This window comes from Dipodomys merriami, unplaced genomic scaffold (assembly GCF_024711535.1).
Source record: "Dipodomys merriami isolate MVZ:Mamm:240054 unplaced genomic scaffold, mDipMer1.0.p SCAF_508, whole genome shotgun sequence".
NCBI lineage: Eukaryota > Metazoa > Chordata > Mammalia > Rodentia > Heteromyidae > Dipodomys > Dipodomys merriami.
Genome location: NW_027206078.1, coordinates 598,583 through 618,297, shown reverse-complemented (window position 1 = coordinate 618,297; position 19,715 = coordinate 598,583). Strand labels below are relative to the sequence as shown.

General features: G+C 63.1%; 2 protein-coding genes across 2 annotated transcripts; one reads left to right on the top strand and one right to left on the bottom strand.

Annotated features, from left to right (window-relative positions):
• Nucleotides 1–320: 320 nt before the first annotated feature.
• Nucleotides 321–8,323, top strand: LOC138810741 (E3 ubiquitin-protein ligase TRIM11). The gene is made up of 6 exons (XM_069997943.1): nt 321–761; nt 1,442–1,537; nt 1,881–2,111; nt 5,469–5,491; nt 5,578–5,678; nt 6,769–8,323. The coding sequence occupies exons 1-6, from the start codon at nt 354–356 to the stop codon at nt 7,314–7,316; spliced, it is 1,407 nt and encodes a 468-aa protein (XP_069854044.1). The 5' UTR covers nt 321–353; the 3' UTR covers nt 7,317–8,323.
• Nucleotides 8,324–9,791: 1,468 nt separating this feature from the next.
• Nucleotides 9,792–19,114, bottom strand: LOC138810754 (obscurin-like). The gene is made up of 17 exons (XM_069997959.1): nt 18,707–19,114; nt 18,491–18,517; nt 17,467–17,619; nt 17,327–17,372; nt 16,904–16,981; nt 14,632–16,570; nt 14,099–14,179; nt 13,835–13,945; nt 13,587–13,754; nt 12,897–13,019; nt 12,579–12,749; nt 11,922–12,006; nt 11,473–11,712; nt 11,011–11,234; nt 10,816–10,891; nt 10,540–10,689; nt 9,792–9,969 (listed from the first exon to the last, which is right to left on the bottom strand). Exons 1-17 carry the CDS (start codon nt 18,862–18,864, stop codon nt 9,792–9,794), a joined length of 4,008 nt encoding a protein of 1,335 aa, XP_069854060.1. The 5' UTR covers nt 18,865–19,114.
• Between the last annotated feature and the right edge of the window lie 601 nt (nt 19,115–19,715).

Here is a 19,715-nt window from a genome sequence, read left to right as displayed (position 1 = left end):
GGGGAGGAGGCTCGGGGCGCCTTCACCAGGCCCCCGGCACCGGAGCGCGGCCCTGCGTCCCGCCCGCCCCCGGGCCTGCGGGGAGGCCGCCGCTTCAGGCCCCGGAAGGGCGCGTGACCCGCTGTGGCCAATCCCAGGCGAAAGCGGATGAAAAAGAACGCACTTCCTGCTTCCGCCGCCGTTTCTCGGCGTGCCTGCGTCCCGGAAGCCGGGGCGGGCGCGCCCGAGCCCCGCGTCCCCGGAGCCCGCCGGCCGCGCCCCGCGTCCCCGGAGCCCGCCGCCCGCGCCCCGCGCCTCCCGGGCCCCGCGCGCTCCCCGCGGCCGCCGCCCGCCCGGCCGAGAGCCGCGCCGCCATGGCCGCCCCCGACCTGTCCGCCAACCTCCAGGAGGAGGCCACCTGCGCCATCTGCCTCGACTACTTCACCGACCCGGTGATGACCGACTGCGGCCACAACTTCTGTCGCGAGTGCATCCGGCGCTGCTGGGGCCAGCCCGAGGGCCCGTACGCCTGCCCCGAGTGCCGCGAGCCGTCCCCGCAGCGCAACCTGCGGCCCAACCGCCCGCTGGCCAAGATGGCCGAGCTGGCGCGGCGCCTGCACCCGCCGTCGCCGGTGCCGCAGGGCGTGTGCGCCGCGCACCGCGAGCCGCTGGCCGCCTTCTGCGGCGAGGAGCTGCGCCTGCTGTGCGCCGCCTGCGAGCGCTCGGGGGAGCACTGGGCCCACCGCGTGCGCCCGCTGCCCGAGGCGGCCGACGAGCTCAAGGTGGGGCCGCCGCGGAGGCCGCGGGAGCGCGGAGGGGAGCGCGGGCCGGGCCGGGCCTCAGCCCCGCGGGGACGTCCGAGGGGCGGGGACGGCAGCGCGCGCGTGCTGCGCGTGAGCTTGCGTTTGGAAAGCCTCCGTCGTGTTCCCGAGGCTTCGGAGCTCGGGCGACGCTCGGGCCGTGGCTTCGGACCGGGTGCAGGCCCTGTGCCTGAGGCGGGGAAGGGGAGGGGGAGGCCGAGGCCCTGACGCCGCCGGCCCGCCGAGGGCGCTCCGCAGGGGGCGGGACCGCAGAGCTGAGCGCGTGAAGCCGGCCCCTCGCGCCCCTCGCGCCTCACTCTGCCGCCCCAGCTACCCGAGAGGCTGAGTCTAGGCATTTCCACAGGCAGCCAGACTAGGCAGCAAAGCCCATGAGACGCACCTCCAGCTAACTAGCAAAAAGCCAAGTGAAAAGGCACACCCCCCAAAAGCAATGAGGGGGTGACCCCCACCACCACCATTGGTGAGCGTTTTAGAAAGAGGAATGGCCCACAGTGAGGATACACACCAGCGCGGGCCGCCGCACCCCGTCTCCAGGGCAAATTTCAGCTGGTCCGGTGGGCGGCAAGCAAGGCGAGAAGTCCGGCGTGAGAGGCTTCGTTTCTGGGCAGGGGTCTCACGACTGCCCGTCTCCTTCACCCCAGGGGAGGCTGGAGAGGTCCGTGGAGCACCTGCGGAAGCAGATGGAGGATGCGCTGCTCTTCCAAGCACAGGCCGAGGAAACGTGTGCCCTGTGGCAGGCAGGTGCCAACAAAGGGGTCCTGGTCCTCGGGGGCAGCCCGAGGCACCGAGACAGTGCGGGAGGAATTGTGCCCACAGACACGGGGGGCTCGTGATGAGCCGGTGTGCCTCGGACAGCAGGAGGAGCAGGGTGGGGACGGCCAGTGGTGCTGCTCCCGATGGCTCTGGAGTCTTGGTAACCCCAAGACTAGATTTAAGCCCTGGAGCAACAGGTGGTGGTGCTGGATTTGGGGTGTCGATGGTCCCAAGGTTTGGGTTTAGGGCCTGGCGACGTTGGTTTGGGTCCTGCGCGGGTGGGTGCGTCCCCAGGGCTGACAGGGCTGTTGCTCTTGCACCTTGCAGAAGATGGTGGAGAGCCAGCGGCAAAATGTGCTCGATGAGTTCCAGCGGTTGCGCCGCTTGCTGGTGGAAGAGGAGCAGAAGCTGCTGCAGAAGCTGGAGGAGGAAGAGCTGGAAGTGTTGCCGAGACTGCGTGAGGGCGCGGCCAGGCTCGGGCAGCAGAGCTCCCAGTTGGCCACGCTCATTGCCGAGCTTGAGGGCCGCTGCCAGCTGCCGGCATTGGGGCTGCTGCAGGTGAGTGTGTGTGTGTGGGGGGGGGTCCCGTAGGCCCACGCAGCTCCCAAGGGTGCACCCTGTCAGCAGACACACTGCTTGCTTTCCCAGACACGCATGTGTTTTGCCTTCAGCACGTGTCCCGCTTTCACCTGCCACACACTGGCCACATTACACTCGCCACCGCTGCCTTCCACACCCCCTGCTGGGTGAGTCCCACAGTGCGTCCCACCAGTCACAGTGAGCTTGACCTTGCTGTCTTCAGGGCCAGAGACAGATGGATGCGGCAAGCGCTGGAGAATGAGTGAGCGCAGGAAGGCCTGGGTGAGGTCACCCAGAGGCACAGACGCGGGTTTTTGCGGGCCTGGCCAGACTCACCCGGGAAGTGTGGGCAGGGCTGAGCCAGATGCAGTGTGTTCTACCTCCCAGCCCAGGATAAAAGAGGTTTGGAAGTGTTCCTCCTTATCCTCAAACAGGGCTTTTCTTAAGTGCTTCCTTCCTGGACCTTAGAAAATACTAACATTGAAGGAGGCTCAGGTGCGTTCTGTGAAATGGCACAGTGCACCATACCATCCGTGTGAGTGCTGCGTATGTAGTCACTAGATGATGTTCTCTGGGAAGATGTAAAGGAGAAAAAGCCTGTATGTTCATTACCGGCAGGATTTCTTCATTTTCCCCAATTCTCAGAGTCTGCGGTTGGTTGAATGTACAGATGCAGAACCTTAGGAATACAGAGGGGCTGACTGTGCTTACAAAGATTGCAGGGTCTGTCCCCCGTCCCCTCCTGCCTGCGGGCATTACTGTTCTGAACCGACACTGGAGTGGACGTGCGCTCTCCCTGCCCAGCTTGGGGGTAGCGTCTGGTGTTTGGTCAGCAACAAAAGCCCGCCTGCAGCTTTCCCTCTTGGTGATGGCCCTAGATCACACACTCACCTACAGGATTGCTGCCCTCCCCTCCTCCTGTTCTCAGCAGCAGGCCCACACTCCCTGGTCTGTTTTCTTCCCTTGGAAGATGAGTGTTTTCATTACTGGGCACCATCTTGGTCCACGTTCTGTTGCTATGGTGACCACTGGGTAATTCATAGAGATGGCAAATGGGGCGTCTCAAGGCTGTTTCATAACAGCCCTACGATTGGCCATCCCTTACTGCCTCACAGTGGCGATTTAATCCCACGTGCCTTTGGGGGGTATTCAGGCCGTAGCCAATCCCTTGGCTCCCTTTGCTGTACTTTGGGGGAGTTGTTCCAGGTATGGGTTCTGGCCCTGGAAAGCTGGCACGCTGACCTGGCCTCTCTTCCCTCACATCACGTCTCCGTCCTCGGGACAGCCCAAATGACACTGAGCATGCTTGGCTCTCTGCTCCAAAGCTTGCTCACCTTCCACGGACTCTCTGCCTCAGTTGCTGAAACCTGTTCAGTGAGCGTTGATGGAGCGACAGGGATAACCTCTAAGAGTTCCCAGATAGGCTGCAGGTGGCACTTCCTCGGGGCTCAGCTGGATTTTTGGGGGGGCCCCACAGATACTCTGAAACTTGATTGTGCTCTTGGTGTAGTGCAAACATAGCAGTCTGAAACAGATAGCTCTGAATGTAGAAAATGTCCGTGTGTGATCACAAGGCCAAGGGGAAGAGTGTAGGTCAGGACCCTCCTACAGGGGGCAGCCCACTGGCAAGAAGCCCAAGCTGACCAGGAAGAGGCCCCCTACCGTGTTCCCCTTGGTGGCATGGCCTTTGCCAAACTGTCAGACACGGTGGGGGGGGGGGGGGGGGGTTGGCCGGGCTCTAGGTGGAGGGGAAGAGGTGGGAGCAGAGGAGGAGAGACTGTCAGGTTGGACAAGCTGGGATGTTCGGGATGTATGGAAAATTTTCTCCCCTCACTTTGAAACTTTGAAGTTATACAGTGTGCAGTCTGGTGTTGCTACATTGTGTGTGTTGTGATTGTTGGTGCATTCGTCACCAGATGATTTGTAGTAAGACCCCTCAGGACCTCCCTTTTGGCTGATTGAATTGGGGGGAGAGGTCCTGGGGGCTGCTCCAGAGCCAGTGTTTTCTCTCAAATAGCTGACCTCCAGGTGCTCCCTCCTGAGTCCTGCAGCCCGTGCTCTGGCACAGTGTTTTTCCTCGCCAGCCCCTTCCCTGGGTGCTGGGCTTGCTATCCGGGAAGACCTTGCCCCTGCTGTCTGGCTGTGTGCCCCTGCACAGCTGTTCCCGCGGAGCAGTGAGCAGGTATTTCACACTCCTTGAACAAAAGTGTGGGAAGTTGGTGGCTGCCTTGTGCCTTCCCAGCAGGCTTCCTTTCCCCAGGCCCGCATCTCCACGCATGCCAGTGAAGGCAGCCCGGGCTTCAGAGCTTGTGCCCGCGAGGCTCCTTGAAGCCATGGGATCTGTTTCCTCTCCCAGAATTAATGACTTGTTTATGTGAAAGCCTCAGCTGTTGGGCCCACCTGCAAGGAACCTCTTGGCAGGAGCAGTGTCTCGCTACTCTGTCATCCTGGCCTGGCAGCTGGTGTGTGGCGGTGTGGCGTGAGCATGCGGGCTTCACTCGTGGCTTAGTGCAAGAAGGTCCCTGCCTTGCACTGGGTACTGTTCTTAGTTTTTATTTTTCTTCCAGTGCTGAGGCTTGAACTCAGAGCCTGTGTGCTATTCCTTAGCTTTTTGTCCAAGAGTAAGTAACCAAAAAAGCTGGAAATGGAGCTGTGGCTCAAGTGGTAGTGCACTAGCCTAGAGCACAAAAGCTCAGGGATGGCTCCCAGGCATGGAGTTCAAACCCCAGTATAAGTGCACGCGCATGTACACACACACACACACACACACACACACGGAGTAAGCCTTCCAGGAGCTGCCTTCCACGTGATTGTGTGCATGGGTGTATTGCTGCACTTGGTTTTCTATAAACACTGAAGACTGAGTGTCTTACACTACAGAAATGCACTTATTTCCATTCAGTTTTGGCCAGAGGAAGTGCAGTATCAGGGTGTCAGGTGGGTTGATGTGTTGGTTCATTTTCTGAGGTTGGGTAAAGAAAGATTTATTCAGTTCATGCTTTGGAGGGCTCCAGGTCCACACAGCATGGTGCCCGCTGCGGGGGGGGGGGGGTGCCTGTGGCCTGGCGCCCCCTGGGGGAATGGCCCGGTGGAGGAGAGCTGTGACAAGGTGGCGGACCACACCCTCCCTCGGCGCCCGTGCCTGTGCTCAGGCTTCTGTCCAGCGTCCCTGGTCCAAGCCTGGTGCCGGATGGGCTTCTCCCCGACATGGATGTATTTCTTTGGCCTGGAGCTAACCTTGGTTGGCAAAGAAAGCCCAAGGCCTGGCCGAGGGGTGTGAGGAGGGGTCCCCAAGAAGTGCAGGTGCTGAGCGCATGACCCTCTCTCCCCCCACAGGACGTTAAGGAGGCCCTGCGCAGGTATGAGCCCGCGACCCCCCGGGGCAGGGGGCTGGGTGTGGGGGCCGCCGCCAGCCCTGAGGATGAGGCTGGGCTGTGCCTTGCAGGGCGCAGGATGTGAAGCTGCAGCCTCCGGAAGTGGTGCCCATGGAGCTTAGGACCGTGTGCAGGGTCCCAGGCCTGGTGGAGACCCTGCAGAGGTTTCACGGTAGGAATGAGGGCCTCGGGTGGCTGGACTGTGGGGGGTGGGCTGCACCCTGGGACAGACACAGGGCAGCGAGTTCTTGGAGCAGCGCCCTCTGCTCTGCGTGACACCAGCGGCGCGGGTTCTCCAGCCTTGTGGACAACGTTCTGTGTCGAGCAGTCTGGCTGCGTGCTGATGTTTAGAGTTACTGCAGACTTCATAGCCAAGGGCTCCACACCTGTGTCGAATCCGTTGTGAGCCGGGACCTATAAATGTATGGCCCACTACTCCCTTTTGAGTTAGAGAATTTACCCGGGAGCTCACGAGATCCAGGCATTACTATTACTGGACTATTGTAAACGATAAAGGTCAGCGACATATAAAGAAGGGATGCACGGGGCTCCATGCCCTCGGGGACTGCTCCTTCCTGGCGCCTCACCAATTAGGAGTCTTGCGGGGAAGTGCCATTTTTGGGGCGCAGATGATTCAATTATTAGTCATCAATCATCAAACGCAATGTCCTCCAAGTCCCAGGAGGTGAGTCCATGGGTGACGCTTGTATCTAGTCCCATAGCTAGTCCTCTGGTGACCTGAGGCTTTTGTGCACCCGCCCCCCCCCACCAGCAGACGCTCGGGTGTGATGTGAGGGGTCTCTGAATAACAAAAGATGCTCTTATTAGGAAATTCTGAGGCTTCCAGAAAGTGCCAGGCTCCAGGGAGAGAGTCCAGATCTCTTTCTTGCTATACTTAGACATCCAAAGCAACAGAGTGAAGGCTATAGGGCTGCACCAGACCTGGAGGTAGGTGGGGAGATGCCTGAGAATGTGGTCGGGACCAGGCAGCAGCCTGTCACTCTGAATCTCTTATCTTGGGGGCATTCAGAACCCATAGCCCCATTGTGAATGTGGGGCCCAGAGCTCAGGCTCCCGTGTGGGACTGACGGGACAGACATGGAGAAGTCAGGATTTCCTCGTCATCTGTGCACAGGGGAGGGCCCATACAACTAGACGTGGTTGGGAAAGCCGCCCCCTGGGTGGGCCACAGCAGGGCAGTCTCCTGCAGCACCGGCCCTGAGCGGCGGGTGCTGACTCTCACCCTAGACCCTTCTTTGCAGTGGATGTGACTCTGGACCCAGACACGGCCAACCCGGAGCTGGTCCTGTGTGAGGACAGGCGGAGCGTGCAGAGAGGAGAGCAGCGGCAGGCCCTGCCCGACAGCCCTGAGCGTTTCGACCCCAGTCCCTGTGTGCTGGGCCAAGAGCGCTTCACCTCCGGCCGCCACTACTGGGAGGTGGAGGTCGGGGATCGCAGCAGCTGGGCCCTGGGTGTCTGCCGAGAGAATGTCAACCGGAAGGAGAAAGGGGAGCTGTCGGCTGCCTGTGGGTTCTGGATCCTGGTGTTCCTTGGGAGCTATTACACCTCCACAGAGCCCGCCTTCTCCCCTCTCCGGGAGCCTCCCAGACGTGTGGGCATCTTTCTGGACTATGAGGCTGGCCACCTCTCGTTCTACAGTGTGACTGACGGGTCACTGCTGTTCATCTTCCCCGAGACCCCCTTCTCCGGCCCCCTGCGACCCCTCTTCTCACCTCTGTCAAGCAGCGCAACCCCCATGACCATCTGCCGGCTAAAAGGTGGGCCTGGGGATGCCCTAGCTCCCCAGTGACTCCAGAGATTGGGGAGCCCCTTCCCCTCCTGGCCCTTTGCCTGACTTCTGAGCCACGCTAGGGCCCAAGGGCAGGGAGCATGTCCATGGACCACGAGGACAGTCAGTGGAAGCCTGGGTTCTGGTTAAGGCTGTGCAGATGGGGTTGGGCAGTGGACGCCTACGTGCCAGGGTGCCAGTTCTGCGAAAAGCCCTCACAGAGCTCTAAGCCCTGGGTACTACTTCCTCTGGTTCAAAGGTCCAGGAATATCACAAGCCCTTCCAGCCCAGGCCGTCTGTCCTTGTAGCCACAGGCTGTGCCCTGGCCGCCCTGTGGCGTGGCCCCCCCCCCGCCCCCCTGCCAAGCCCCAGGAACCTTCCTGCCTCAGTGAGGATGTTAGGCAAGTTAACGGCTCCACACCTACCAGCCTGTCTTAAACTTCAACCCTGCTAAGCACCGGTGGCCCACACCTCAGGAGGCTGAGATCTGGGATTGGGGTTCAAAGCCAGCCCAGGCTGTAAGTTCCTGAGACCCTTATCTCCAATTAACCACCTGAAAACCAGAAGTGGTACTGTGGCCTTGAGCTGAAGAGCTAAGGGACAGCCACTAGGCCCAGAGTTCAAGCCCCAAAACCAACCAAAAAAAAAAGTTTGGTCCCATAAGAGGTAGGGCTGGTAGAAGTCTACTAACCTGCATGTGGGTGTCCTAGAACAGGATAGCAGCCTCTAGAAAGATAATCGGAGTAACACCTCCCCCCCTAAATAAACACATTCTCTCACAAACACACATGTACACACATCTTCTGAAGTTCTGAGTGTCCCAGGCTGGCTTTGCGGTTGCTGACAGCTCCTGGCTCTCCTAGCGTGTTGGTGGCCCTGCAGCTGAGGATGTGCATGAACTGCCCTATGCTGCACAGGGTGGAGCATCGCCCCCTCAGACCCAACATGGCTTTGGTGTTACACTTGGGGAGTTGTGTCCTGTATGTGTGGAAAGAGTAGCACTCTGCTCAATAAACTGCTGCCCCTGATTATCCTGTGGTGAAATGAGGCGCCCGAACCCCAGTATGCCCGGCAGGAGTGGAGAGGGCAGGCCTTGGTGTGAGACGTGCAAGTGTGTGCAAATGGCATCCAATGCGCACATCAGGTACATACAGTCAATGGCGTGTTCAGCTCACCTGAGTGGTACACGCACAGAGTGTCATGAATTCTCTAAAGTTAATAGCTACGGAAGTACCCACGAAGCTGGGCCCTGGTGGCTCACGCCTGTCATCCTAGCTACTCAGGAGGCTGAGATCTGAGGATCGTGGTTCAAAGCCAGCCTGGGTAGGAAAGTGACTGATCTCCAATAAAAACCACTAGAAGACCAGAAGTGGAGCTGTGGCTCAAGTGGTGGAGTGCTCGCCTTGAGCTGAAGAGCTGAGGGACAGCGCCCAGGCCCAGAGTTTAAAACCCACGACTGACCAAAAACACGCGGTACCTACGGACAAAGGGCTGCTGAGGTAATTGGGACATGTCTGCAGGGAGAGCTTCAACGCACCGGTGAGGACGATGGAGACGTCCCGTGTGTCAGCGGGGAAGAGGGGAGCTGTGGCCAGCCTTTCCGGTGTCGGTGGGCTCCCAGGCGCCGCCCTGCGGGGAGACCGGCCGAGGCCGCCCTGGAGGCCGGGGCCGGGGCCTCCGGCTGCACGTGGCCGGCCGCGGCGCTCAGGACCCTCGGTGGGCGGCCCGGGGCAGCCGCCCGGCGGACGGCCGTGGACCGGACCGGAGCCCGCCCCGGGCCTCGCGCTCGGGTCTCCAGGTCGTCTCCGGCCTCGCCCTGCCGGCAACCGGGGTCGGCCGGGGCGCGGCCACCGGCCCCACGGGGGACGGAGATGGGGGATGCGGCCGGGGCCGGAAGGACCGCGGGGGACGGGGCCAGGACGGGCCGGGCCGGGCGGGAGGGCCCGCGGGGGACGGGACGGGCCGGGACGGGAGGGCCGCGGGGTCAGCGGGGGCCGGGGCCGGGCGGGAGGGCCCGCGGGGGACGGGGCCGGGCGGGAGGGCCGCGGGGGCCGGGACGGGCCGGGACGGGAGGGCCGCGGGGTCAGCGGGGGCCGGGGCCGGGCGGGAGGGCCCGCGGGGGACGCACAGAAGACGCGGGCCGGCGGAGTGTTTCTGAGCGGCAGGCGCGCGTTTATTGGGAGCCGGAGGGCGGCGGCCCGGCCCGCGCCAGCGCCCCGCGTCAGCGCTCCGCGTCAGCGCCCCGCGTCGTCAGCGCCCCGCGTCAGCGCCCGGCGTCAGCGCCCCGCGCCAGCGCCCCGCGTCAGCGCTCCGCGTCAGCGCCCCGCGTCGTCAGCGCCCCGCGTCGTCAGCGCCCCGCGTCAGCGCCCGGCGTCAGCGCCCCGCGCCAGCGCCCCGCGTCAGCGCTCCGCGTCAGCGCCCCGCGTCGTCAGCGCCCCGCGTCGTCAGCGCCCCGCGTCAGCGCCCGGCGTCAGCGCCCCGCGTCAGCGCCCCGCGTCAGCGCCCCGGGGCCGGGTGGCGCCTGCGGAACAGCAGCGCGCGCCGCCGCTCCCGCTCGCGCACGAAGGCGCGCAGCCGCGCCGTGGGGAAGGCCACGGGCGCGGGCCCGGAGCCGGCGGGGCCCGCCTCGGTCAGCCAGGGGCTCTGCAGGCAGCTGGCGGCGCACGGCCGGGCCCTGGGCGGAGAGGGAGAAGAGCGGGCTGCGTCGGCGGCTGGGCCCTCGGCGCGGCGGGCGGCGCGGCGGGCGGGAGGACCGAGGGCGGGAGGACCGAGGGCGGGCAGGCGGGGGGACGGAGGGCGGGAGGACCGTGAGGGGAAGGGGTGGGGCGGGGCCGTGGAGCCCGAGGGGGCGGGGCTGGAGGAAGGCGGGGCCCGTGGAGCCCGAGGGGGCGGGGCTGGAGGAGGGCGGGGCCGTGGAGCCCGAGGGGGCGGGGCCGTGGGGGCGGGGCTGGAGGAGGGCGGGGCCCGTGGAGCCCGAGGGGGCGGGGCTGGAGGAGGGCGGGGCCCGTGGAGCCCGAGGGGGCGGGGCTGGAGGAGGGCGGGGCCGTGGAACCCGAGGGGGCGGGGCTGGAGGAGGGCGAGGCTCGTGGAGCCGGGGGCGGGGCCCGTGGAGCCCGTGGGGGCGGGGCTGGAGGAGGGCGGGGCCGTGGAGCCCGAGGGGGCGGGGCTGGAGGAGGGCGGGGCCGTGGAGCCCGAGGGGGCGGGGCTGGAGGAGGCGGGGCTCGCGGGGCGGGGCTCCGCTCACCAGGGCCGCGCGCTCAGCGTGGCGCTCAGGAAGGACACGGCGCCCCCGGAAAGCCCCGCGTAGCAGCGGCCCAGCCGCACGCGCCCCTTGCGCAGGCCTCGCTGCAGGTCTCGCGCCCCTTCGCTGCTCACGGGGTACTCGGCGCTCAGCCTGCGCGGGCGGGGACCCCGGTGAGGGCGGGAGGTTGTCACCTGGGTGAGGGCGGCGCGCGGGGAGGGGCGTGGGGCGAGGCCTGCTCTGCCCACCCGCACGGCTCGGGGACCCCGTGGGACTCACATGATGAAGGCCGTCACGCCGATGGCCCAGATGTCCGTCTGCGGCACCGCCCCCTGGCCGTCCAGGAGCTCGGGAGCTGCGGGGGAGCACGCGTGGGTGAGCGCGGGCGCGGGGCCCTGGCGCGAGGCGGGTGGGGTGGGTGGATCTGGAGGGGCCGGGCCTCCTGGTGGGCCCCGGGCAGGCCTCCGTACGCACCCATGGTCTCCAGGTAGTCCCTGAAGTTGTCCGGGGGCGGCACCTTCTCCTGGTGGAGGCTCTGGGCGTTGCCCAGGTCCACAACCTTGAGCAGGTTGTACTCGGTCACCATCATGTTCTCAGACCGCAGGTCCAGGTGCAGAATGTGCTGGGCGTGCAGGTACTGGGTGGCACTCAGCATCTGCCACAGGTAGTCCTTCACCTCAGACTCCGAGTAGGAGGGTCTGGGGCACAGGGTCTCAGGTCAGGCCCCGAAGTCGGGGGGTCGGGGCACCCTACCCACAACCGAGCCCTTGTGGGGAGGGAGTGGTGGGAAGTGCCAGAGGAAGGACAGGGACACTGGGCTGGGGGAGGGGGCTCCACTGGGAGAGCGGGTCAGCAGCATCCACAGCCCCCTCCCCAGAGCTCTGCACCCATCGCTCCCCCGTCCCGGGGCTAGGGCCAGCCCAGGCCGCCGGGTACCTCTCAGCCAGGCAGGGAAGCAGCTCAGGTCCAGAACACAGCTCCAGGATGAGCACCAGGTGCCGCGGGCTGAGGTAGGCGGCGTGGAGCTGGGCCAGATGCGGGTGGCGCAACCTCTTGAGGGCCTCATACTCCCGAAGCACAACAGTCTTGTCTTCAGGCCAGTAGGGGACAATTTTAGCAGCCAGTGCCCGGCCGCTCACCTTCTCCCGGCACTGCCGCACCACACTGAAACGCCCCCTGGGTAAGGGTGCACGGAGAAGGCGTGAGCGGTCCCACACGCTCGGAGAGGTGGGCCACGCTGAACAAGCAGGCAGAGGCAGGCGGGCAGAGGCAGGGCGCACTGGGCAGGTGCCTTGACCCAGTGCAGAGGGGAAGAGTATGAAGAGCTAGCAGGGGAAATTAAGGCAGTGTCTCCACTCGCCAGCCACCCCCAGAGGCCCCTGCACCTCCTGATCTGCATCTGGAAGGCGAAGGTCTTGGTGCTGGGGAGGGGCTGCACTGGCTGCCCCCAGCCACTCTCCTCCTCAGAAGCTGTGAGAGGAGGAGTCAGTGGGGGGATCAGGGAGGGAAACACCAGCAGCCTAACTCCCAGACTTCTCCCACCCTCCTTTCCCAGGCACCAGACAAATGGTCTCTTTGTAAGTCTCCCCACACCCGGCTCCCTCATTTTGTGAGGGTACATGGATAGGAGAGCACAGAACACAGAAGCAGGCACCATTACGTAAGTGTGTGCATCCCATGTCAGAAGATTCTCCAGGACAGACCAGGGGCAACAGACACACCATCTGTCCTCTTCTTCACCCACATCAGATATTACTAATCAGCAGCACCCTTCCACCGAATCCAGACACAACACCCAAGGAATGTTACCACTGATTCTCAAAGGAACACTGGGAGGGCTTGTTCACTTGGTAGAAGATCACAGGTGTGAGTGTAAGTGGAGTGGGGCTGGGGGTCTCAGGAGAGATAAGGCTCTGACTGTTGAGTGCAAGTAGAGCTTTCTCTCTCCTAAAAGCTGTGGTCAGCCCCATGGGCCATGGGTAGGAGGACATCTGAGCCTAATCTGCTGACCACACAAGCACATCCACCCAACAGGGGCTCACCCAGGTAGCTGGGCCCTCCGAGGACAACGTGTTCGGAGGGGCTGCTGTAGGGCCCCATTCCTGCCTTGCTGACACAGGCCGTCCGGAAGGCGTATGTGCCGCCCCGGGACAGCCTGCTACTCAGATAGCAGCAGTCAGAGAGGTCGGAGGCCAGGGTGGTCCAGCTGCCACCTGGGAACACAGACATGAGTGAGAGAAGAATCCCTCCCTGAGGCCTAAGCAGGCCCCGTGTCTCCTAGGGTCCCTTGGTGCTGACCCTGTGGAGACCTGGGCCTCAGCCACCCCCCCAGGAATGTGGGCAAAGGGACCACGGTGTACCTTCCATGCAGCACTGCACAATGTAGGTCACGGGACCGAAGGATTCTACGGGCTTCCAGACCAGCAATACCCTGTCCACATACACCTCTCCAATGTCTGGACGTGGTGAGGCTGAGGGGCGCTCTGCAAGGGCCGCCATGGTCAGCTCCCAAGGACTCACCTCTGGCCCAGTCCTGCCCCCCTCCCTCCCCTCAGCACCCACCCTCTCCAAGAGTCAGTCAGACATCTGCCAGCCCATCCTCCTCCTGGGCTGGCTCAGGCACACGCAGGCCTTGTCCTGGAGGCTCAGGTCTGCTGAGCTCTGCCCCGAGTACAGGGCATGTGGGGTCAGCAGGCTGGACTCTCTGGGGTTCAGGCTGGAAAACTCAGAGCTAAACCCCAAAGCACAGGGTAATGTCTGCAATCATATCTGATTCTTTCCCGCCTGCTGGGCATTCTGCTTCCCCCAGGGCAGCACCGGGCCCCCATTCAGATCCCTCTCTTTGTAAACCTTCTGCAACAGCCCAGCTCCCCGGGAGCATGCAGATACCCTGCAGTGGCCATAGGGCCCCTGTGATGGGAGAGCGTGTGTCAGGCAAGCCCTCTGCTCAGGCTTCTAACATCATCCGCCTCGTGGAAGGAGACAAGGTCTCCTGGCACCCCCAGCCCTGCCTTCCCTGGTCTGACGGGCCTCTGACGTAGTTCACACACCTGCCTTCCGGAGGACACCGGTGGTGGCCACCGTCCCCAGTGGGTTGCTCACACTGCATGTGTACACGCCTAGGTCCTCGGCAGTCACCACCAAGATGGTCAGCAGCTGGAAGTTCTTCAGGGTGGATGAGATGAGGAGGCGGCTGCTGCTCTCCAGGAGGGCTCCGTCTGCCAGACACAGCAAGCCTGGCTCTCCTCTTACAGGACAGCCACCCGCAGACGCCCCGGCCTCTGGGATAGCGCCTTACCTTTGCTCCAGGTGGCCTGGGCAGCTGGCTGGGCCAACACCTGGCAGGCTAGTGTCACGGACTGGCCCAAGACCACACTTTCATCAGAGAGCTCCCTTAGGAAGGAGGGTGCTGAGGGGGGACATGAGATGAGCCTTGAGGGGAGACCACCGAGTTCAGCTCCAGCCCAACCTGCTGGAGCTCTCTGACAGCTCCAGCCTGTGGCAGCTCCGAGCACCTGGGATGCTCAGAGGGGGCCCCTGGAGGCCATGGGAGCCTGCTAACCTTGGTCCCTGCCCTTCAGGCCAGACAGCCGAAAGGAAGCCAGGCCTGCCTTCTTCCTAGGGGGCTCCTCCTTCTCAGGGCCTGTAGGAAAAAGGGGTCATGATGGCGTGGTCCTTGGTAGCAGCGCTTCTTCTGTACCCCCCAACTTCCAGGTCCTAGGGGAGAGGCCGGGACCCCAGGGAGTTTGTGAACACTGGGACTACACATCCCTCCCCCCTGCCAGCGGCTACGCTCACTGGGGCAGGGCATGGAGCACGGGTGTCTGGAGGCTGGGATTCATGGCCCAGAGTCTGCAGTGGGGGAGGCTCTAGGAATGAGAGGACCAGAGATCAGGGAGGACTGGGGCACCGCAGGCTCTGGGGTCCGCGGACCCCCTTCCCGGGGTCAGCCTGAAGCTGTCTGGGGCTTGGGTATTCAGTAAGCAATGAGGCGCCTGCCCAGGCTGCAGGGCGGGGCTGGGGGGTGTGGGCCACATTCAGCACCGGGAGGGGGAGCCCTGTGGGATCAGCAGACCAGGGGAACGGGAACATCACCTTCTGGTTTGCCCTTGAGGATCCTGGAAATGTGAGCCATGGAAGCCTTCACTCTCTGGCGCAGGCCCAGCTCTGTGGGCTCCCTGTCGGCTGGCAGGTACCTCGAGGGGAACTGGAAGAGGCTGCGGGACGGGGACCACTTGCGCTTCCTGTCCATAGCGGCCTCCCCTAGAAGAGCCTCCAGGTCCTCAGGCTCCTCTGTGATCTCCAGGCCTAACTCGCTGGGCCAGGGCCATGCAGCCTCCTCCGGGAACTCGGCCAGCCCCGCCTCTCCCTCAGCCTCCGGGGAGGGCGGCTCCTGCGGTTCCGAAGGCTTCGGGACTCTCCGAAAGATCATGAACTCGAATGGGAGGTATTTAATGTCGTACAGATCAGAGAGGTTGAGGTAGGCAGGGTCCACCTCAGAGATGTCCAGGGATATGGTGTCAGCTGCCTCGGCGTCACTGGACAGGTCCCGGATCTGCACCAAGGAGACCTGTCCGATTTCTTCCCACGAGGTTGGCTCTGGGGAGGTCCTCAGGGGGACCCCACTGGCCTCCCTCCGGGGAGCCCCACTGGCCGCCAGCACAGGTTCTGAGCTGGCCTGGGGCTGGGAGCTGCCAGCCCCGACCTCCTCCTGCTCTTCAGAGGACTGGGACGTGGCCCAGGCCATCCTGGCCCACAGCGGACCCTGCCCCAGCAGCCCCCCTGCATCCCCCCCAAAGGCAAAGGTGCCGTAGCCTGAGACCCCTGCATAGCCCCCGCGGGACTCCAGGGAAAACTTGCGGGTGGTCGCTTGCTCCTGAGGCTTCGGAAGGCGGGGTGGTGAGTCTGGGGCATCCCCGGTGTCCTGCCACGAGCTCTCAGTGGCCAGGGATGGTCTGGGCTCTGGGGTAACGTTGGAGGCTGGAGAGGCGTCCTCAGGCCCTTTCTGAGAGCCCAGCCGGGGGCTTCCCCGGGCTGCCGTGGGGGCTGTCTGAGGCTGTCCTGAGAGGAAGGGCCTGCAGGGTGGGGGCCCTGCCTCCTCAAATGACCCGAGAGAGACACAGCCAGGGGGCTGTGTGGAGCAGGGCCCACAGCCCTCCTGCGGGGAAGCACCAGGCTCAAGGTGACAGCCTGGTTGCCCCCGATGGCTGTCCTTGGATGCCCCCGCTTGTCGGGCAGGTCCTACGTCACCACTGACAGGCAGAAAAGGGGGCCCTGTCTCCTCAGGGTGTCCCCCACCCTGGGCAGAGGCCCCCAGGGGTGCTGAGGGTGGACAGTGTCCCTCGCTGCAGGCCTCCGAGGAGGGGCCGGTGGTGCCCGGCGGCTGACCCAGGGAGTGGCTGCGGCCAGGGGCCTCACGGGCCTTCGCGCTGGGCAGCTGCCGGGCGGCCTCGAAGGAGGGCGTCTCGGTCATGAGCATGGCCTGCTCCTCCTGGTCAGCCTCTTCCTCCAGCGCTTGGTGCTCCATCAGCGGCTCACGCAAGCCGGGCAGGGCCTTTGCAATGTACCCTCCTTTCAGCAGGTGCCTTCGCCTCGCCTGGTGTCTCCGGACCCTGGGGGATAGACTCCCGCGCTCCGACCCCTCCCCTGCCTGCTGGTAGAACAGGCTGCGGATGACACTGTGTCTGGGCACGGAGCCAGGCGACGCCGGCGGCCCTGTCCCTTGCGGCGATGTGGGTGGGCCTGCGGCTTCCACGGCCGAGCAGGCCTCAGCCTCCTCTGGCAGGCTGGAGGAGGGCCGCAGGAAGCCCCGAGGGTGCAGGAGTGGAGAGTGGGAGACCGGGGAGGGGGGCAGCGACTTGGCTCTGGCGAACGGGGCGAGCTCGTTGTCTGAGGAAGAGGTGGAGCTCGAGGAGCCGCTGGCATCCCCGCGCAGGTGCCGGGCCACTCCCAGGGACGGGCTGTCGGGTGGGCCCTGGAACAGCTCCGGGATGGAGCGCATCACCAGGATGGACTTGTAGCTCATCAAGGAGCGCTGCGGGGCAGTGAGACAAAGGGGTGAAAGGCAGACATGGCAGGCCAGGGCACCGAGAGAGTGACCACTGCCCACCATCTTCTAGGCCTCTAATGGGCCAGAGAGGGTCCCCAGGAACAGCTGGGACTGCACCCCAGGACAACCCGTGTCATCTACATCCACCACCCAGTGACCTTTTCATGGGTCACACACTCAGAGGGGCCCGATCTGAAATGACACAGGTCACCCTGGCTCCCCTACACTCTTGGCCTAGGTGTACCTACAGTCAGTCCTCTTGGGGTCTCAGTTTCCCTTTCCTGGACTGCAGCCACTCCTGGGGTGGGCACAGCTTACCTGCCAGCGACTTCGAGCCAAAAGGAACTTGAGCTGCTTGGTGTTGATGAAGTGGGCCTCCTCGGCAGGCATGGACCTCTGGGGAGGGGGGGTGGGGACAGTCTTACAGATGGGACACCTGGGTGCCCGGGCCCAGCTGGGCAGGGGCCCCCGGGAATTCCATCTTCTCAGACTCTGGGTCCCGGAAACAAGGGTCCTCACCTGGATGTCCATGAGGGCAGGTCAAAGGCTACAGGTCAACAGGGACCGTTACCCTTTGCGCCTGCCCTCCTGGCAATTCCTCTGTGAGGCTTTGTGAGCGCATGGGTGTCCTCTGAACTAGAGGACGGCAATTCTGCGCTGATGGGTCCCGTGGCCCAGACCGCCCCTGCCCCTGTTGAGATGTTTCCCTCCCTGCAGAGCATGGGATTGAACCCTACTCACCAGGAACCAGGAGTGGGTGAGGCACTGGGAGGCACTGGGCCGGGCCCTGGAAGAAGAGGAAAGCCCAGGGCTGGGCGGTCAGAAGCCCTAGGGAAGAGGATGGCTGCCCCCCAGCAGGGGAGGGGCAGGCGGGCACTCACCCCGGATTCCTCTGCAGTGTGGCCCTAATGAAGTCCTTAGCGTCTTCAGTCAGGTGGGCAGCCATGGGGCTGCTCCAAGATACTCGCCCTTCCAGAACATTCAACAGGGTGGCACGGTCGCTCTCACCAGCAAATGGGGATGAGCAGGTCAGGCTGGAAACACGGGGCGGAAGTGAACCTTAGATGAAACTTGGGTGGCGTTTCATTGTTTTTTTTGTGGGTTGTAACGACCGTTCCCATCCAGCCCTGAAAAAGTGTCAAGCTTTTCCAGAAAGACTTGGGGCTCATCTTGGAATGGGCATCAAGACATTAAAGCCTGGGTCATGGGTGACGATCCCGGCTTAGGATCAAGGAAGAGTTAGCCTGCAGAGGTTCCCTGCTTTGCCTGCGGTGGGGATCAAGGCTCAGTACACTGAGGAGATACTACTTGAAGGAGGGGTGTGAGCTAACTCTGACATGATTTTCTGTGCTGAGGTTGAGACAGAGACCCAGGTTCATCCTGGAGTGGGCCTTCACCCAGGGTAGGGACCCAGGTCTAGAGCTGGACAGAAATCTAGGCTCAGCTTGGGTAGCAACTAGCCTTCACTTGAGGAGTTCAGGTCCCAAATTAGGCAGAGAGTCGGGGTTAGCTGAGGCTTTGCCCGAGGTTGGGACTGGAGTTCAGCCTGGAGAGGAGATGCTCTCTCAGTTCATAGCAGCAGCAGCTCTCTCAGTCTATAGCAGCAGCAGCTCTCTCAGTCTATAGCAGCAGCAGCTCTCTCAGTCTATAGCAGCAGCAGCATCCTATTATGAGTGCCCTCTGGACACCCCTTCCCCCACCCCTCCAACCTCAACTTAGCTTCATGACAGCAAAGTATCTGTGAGAACGCTGGATTGAAACTTCCTATCAGGGCTGGCTAGTGGCCTGTTCCCAAGATAGCTGGCCCCTAGGTCATGAGTCTGATCTGGGGGTTGGCCAGCAGAACACATGGCCTTTGGGGGCCTGCAGGGAAGGAGTTGGCTTTCAAGAGCAGGGACTGCTCACCTGAGGTAGCAGACGACCCCCATGGCCCTGTAGGAACAAAACCATACACAGTGAGTCTCCCCAAGTATAGCATATAGGCCAAGGGTCTGTGTGTGCGGAAATGACCGTTTCCGAGAGGACCCTCTGGCCCCCCCTCAGCAGTCAGAGGTCTCCCCAGGAGTGGATGGGGGGGAGTTCCAGGGAAACTGCAGCCCTGCCAGCTGCTAACCCACTCACCAGATATCGGAGCCTGGGCTCACGGGGCTCTGTTCGATGATCTCAGGGGACACGAACTCAGGAGAGCCATACTTGCTGAACTGTGGCTCTAAAGGAGTGATCTTTTGGGCAAAGCCGAAGTCACAGATCTTAATGTCTTCACGAGCAGGGTGCACCATCAGGATGTTAGGGGGCTGCCAGGCAGAGTCAGAGAGTTGGTCAAGGCCACACCTTGAGGGGGAGGGAATTTCTGGGACTTCCTAGCTCAGGGAGCACTCGGGTCCAGGAGGCCAGCATGGAGCAGCAGCAAGCCCTCAAAGCAGGCTAGGGACAGCTTGAGAAGGACCTCTCCTCCTTCAGAGCCAAACACTACCTGGTGAGAGGTTCTAGGAAGTAGTAAGCTCCCCATCCTCAGTGGAAAGCAAGCTGTCAGGTAGCTGACAGGAAGGTAGGGGCCTGCACCGTCCCAGTCCACAGACGGCAGGCTCCCACCTGCCCCACCTTACCTGGGCTCTCGAGGTACAGGAAGCAATACCTTTATGTCCAGATGGAGGACGTCGTGGCTGTGCAGATAGTGCAGCCCCTCCACCAGCTGCTGGATGTAGACTTTGACCTGTGGCCAAGGCAGGTGTTCAGGTGAGCCATCCGGACTTTCAAAGGCCCATGCACAAGGCCCAAGTCCGTCCACAGTCCTGTGCCAAGGCTAGGGGCCCATTTCACACCCAACTTGCTCCGGAAGACAAGCTTTCCTCCTCACTTGGCACCCAGGCTAGGCCTCACAGAGTTTGTGTTGGGCAAAACTTTCCTGGACCCTATGTACCACAGGCCTCGGGGATTCTCCAAGGTGAAGAGTGTTTGAGGGAGTAAGAAGCAACAACCTAAGAAAAGTGGGATGTGGGGGAGAGAAGCAGCCGGGGTCTGCCCAAGTGGACATGTGTAATTGGGATGGGGATAGATAAGATGAGACACAGAGATGTGAAAGAACTTGAGATGTGGACGGAGGGGCTGGACATCCCGGGACCCCTGGGCC

What these genes read in the sequence shown, in the direction of transcription:
- LOC138810741 (XM_069997943.1), top strand. Translation starts at nt 354, where the DNA reads ATGGCCGCCCCCGACCTGTCCGCCAACCTCCAGGAGGAGGCCACCTGC. An exon ending in AAACGTGTGCCCTGTGGCAG is followed by an intron (nt 1,538 to 1,880) that starts GCAGGTGCCAAC and finishes TGCACCTTGCAG; the next exon opens with AAGATGGTGGAGAGCCAGCG. An exon ending in GTTAAGGAGGCCCTGCGCAG is followed by an intron (nt 5,492 to 5,577) that starts GTATGAGCCCGC and finishes TGTGCCTTGCAG; the next exon opens with GGCGCAGGATGTGAAGCTGC.
- LOC138810754 (XM_069997959.1), bottom strand. Translation starts at nt 18,864, where the DNA reads ATGGTGCACCCTGCTCGTGAAGACATTAAGATCTGTGACTTCGGCTTT. An exon ending in CCTCAAGGGCAAACCAGAAG is followed by an intron (nt 14,180 to 14,631) that starts GTGATGTTCCCG and finishes TTTTTCCTACAG; the next exon opens with GCCCTGAGAAGGAGGAGCCC. An exon ending in ACGCTGAGCGCGCGGCCCTG is followed by an intron (nt 9,970 to 10,539) that starts GTGAGCGGAGCC and finishes CTCTCCGCCCAG; the next exon opens with GGCCCGGCCGTGCGCCGCCA.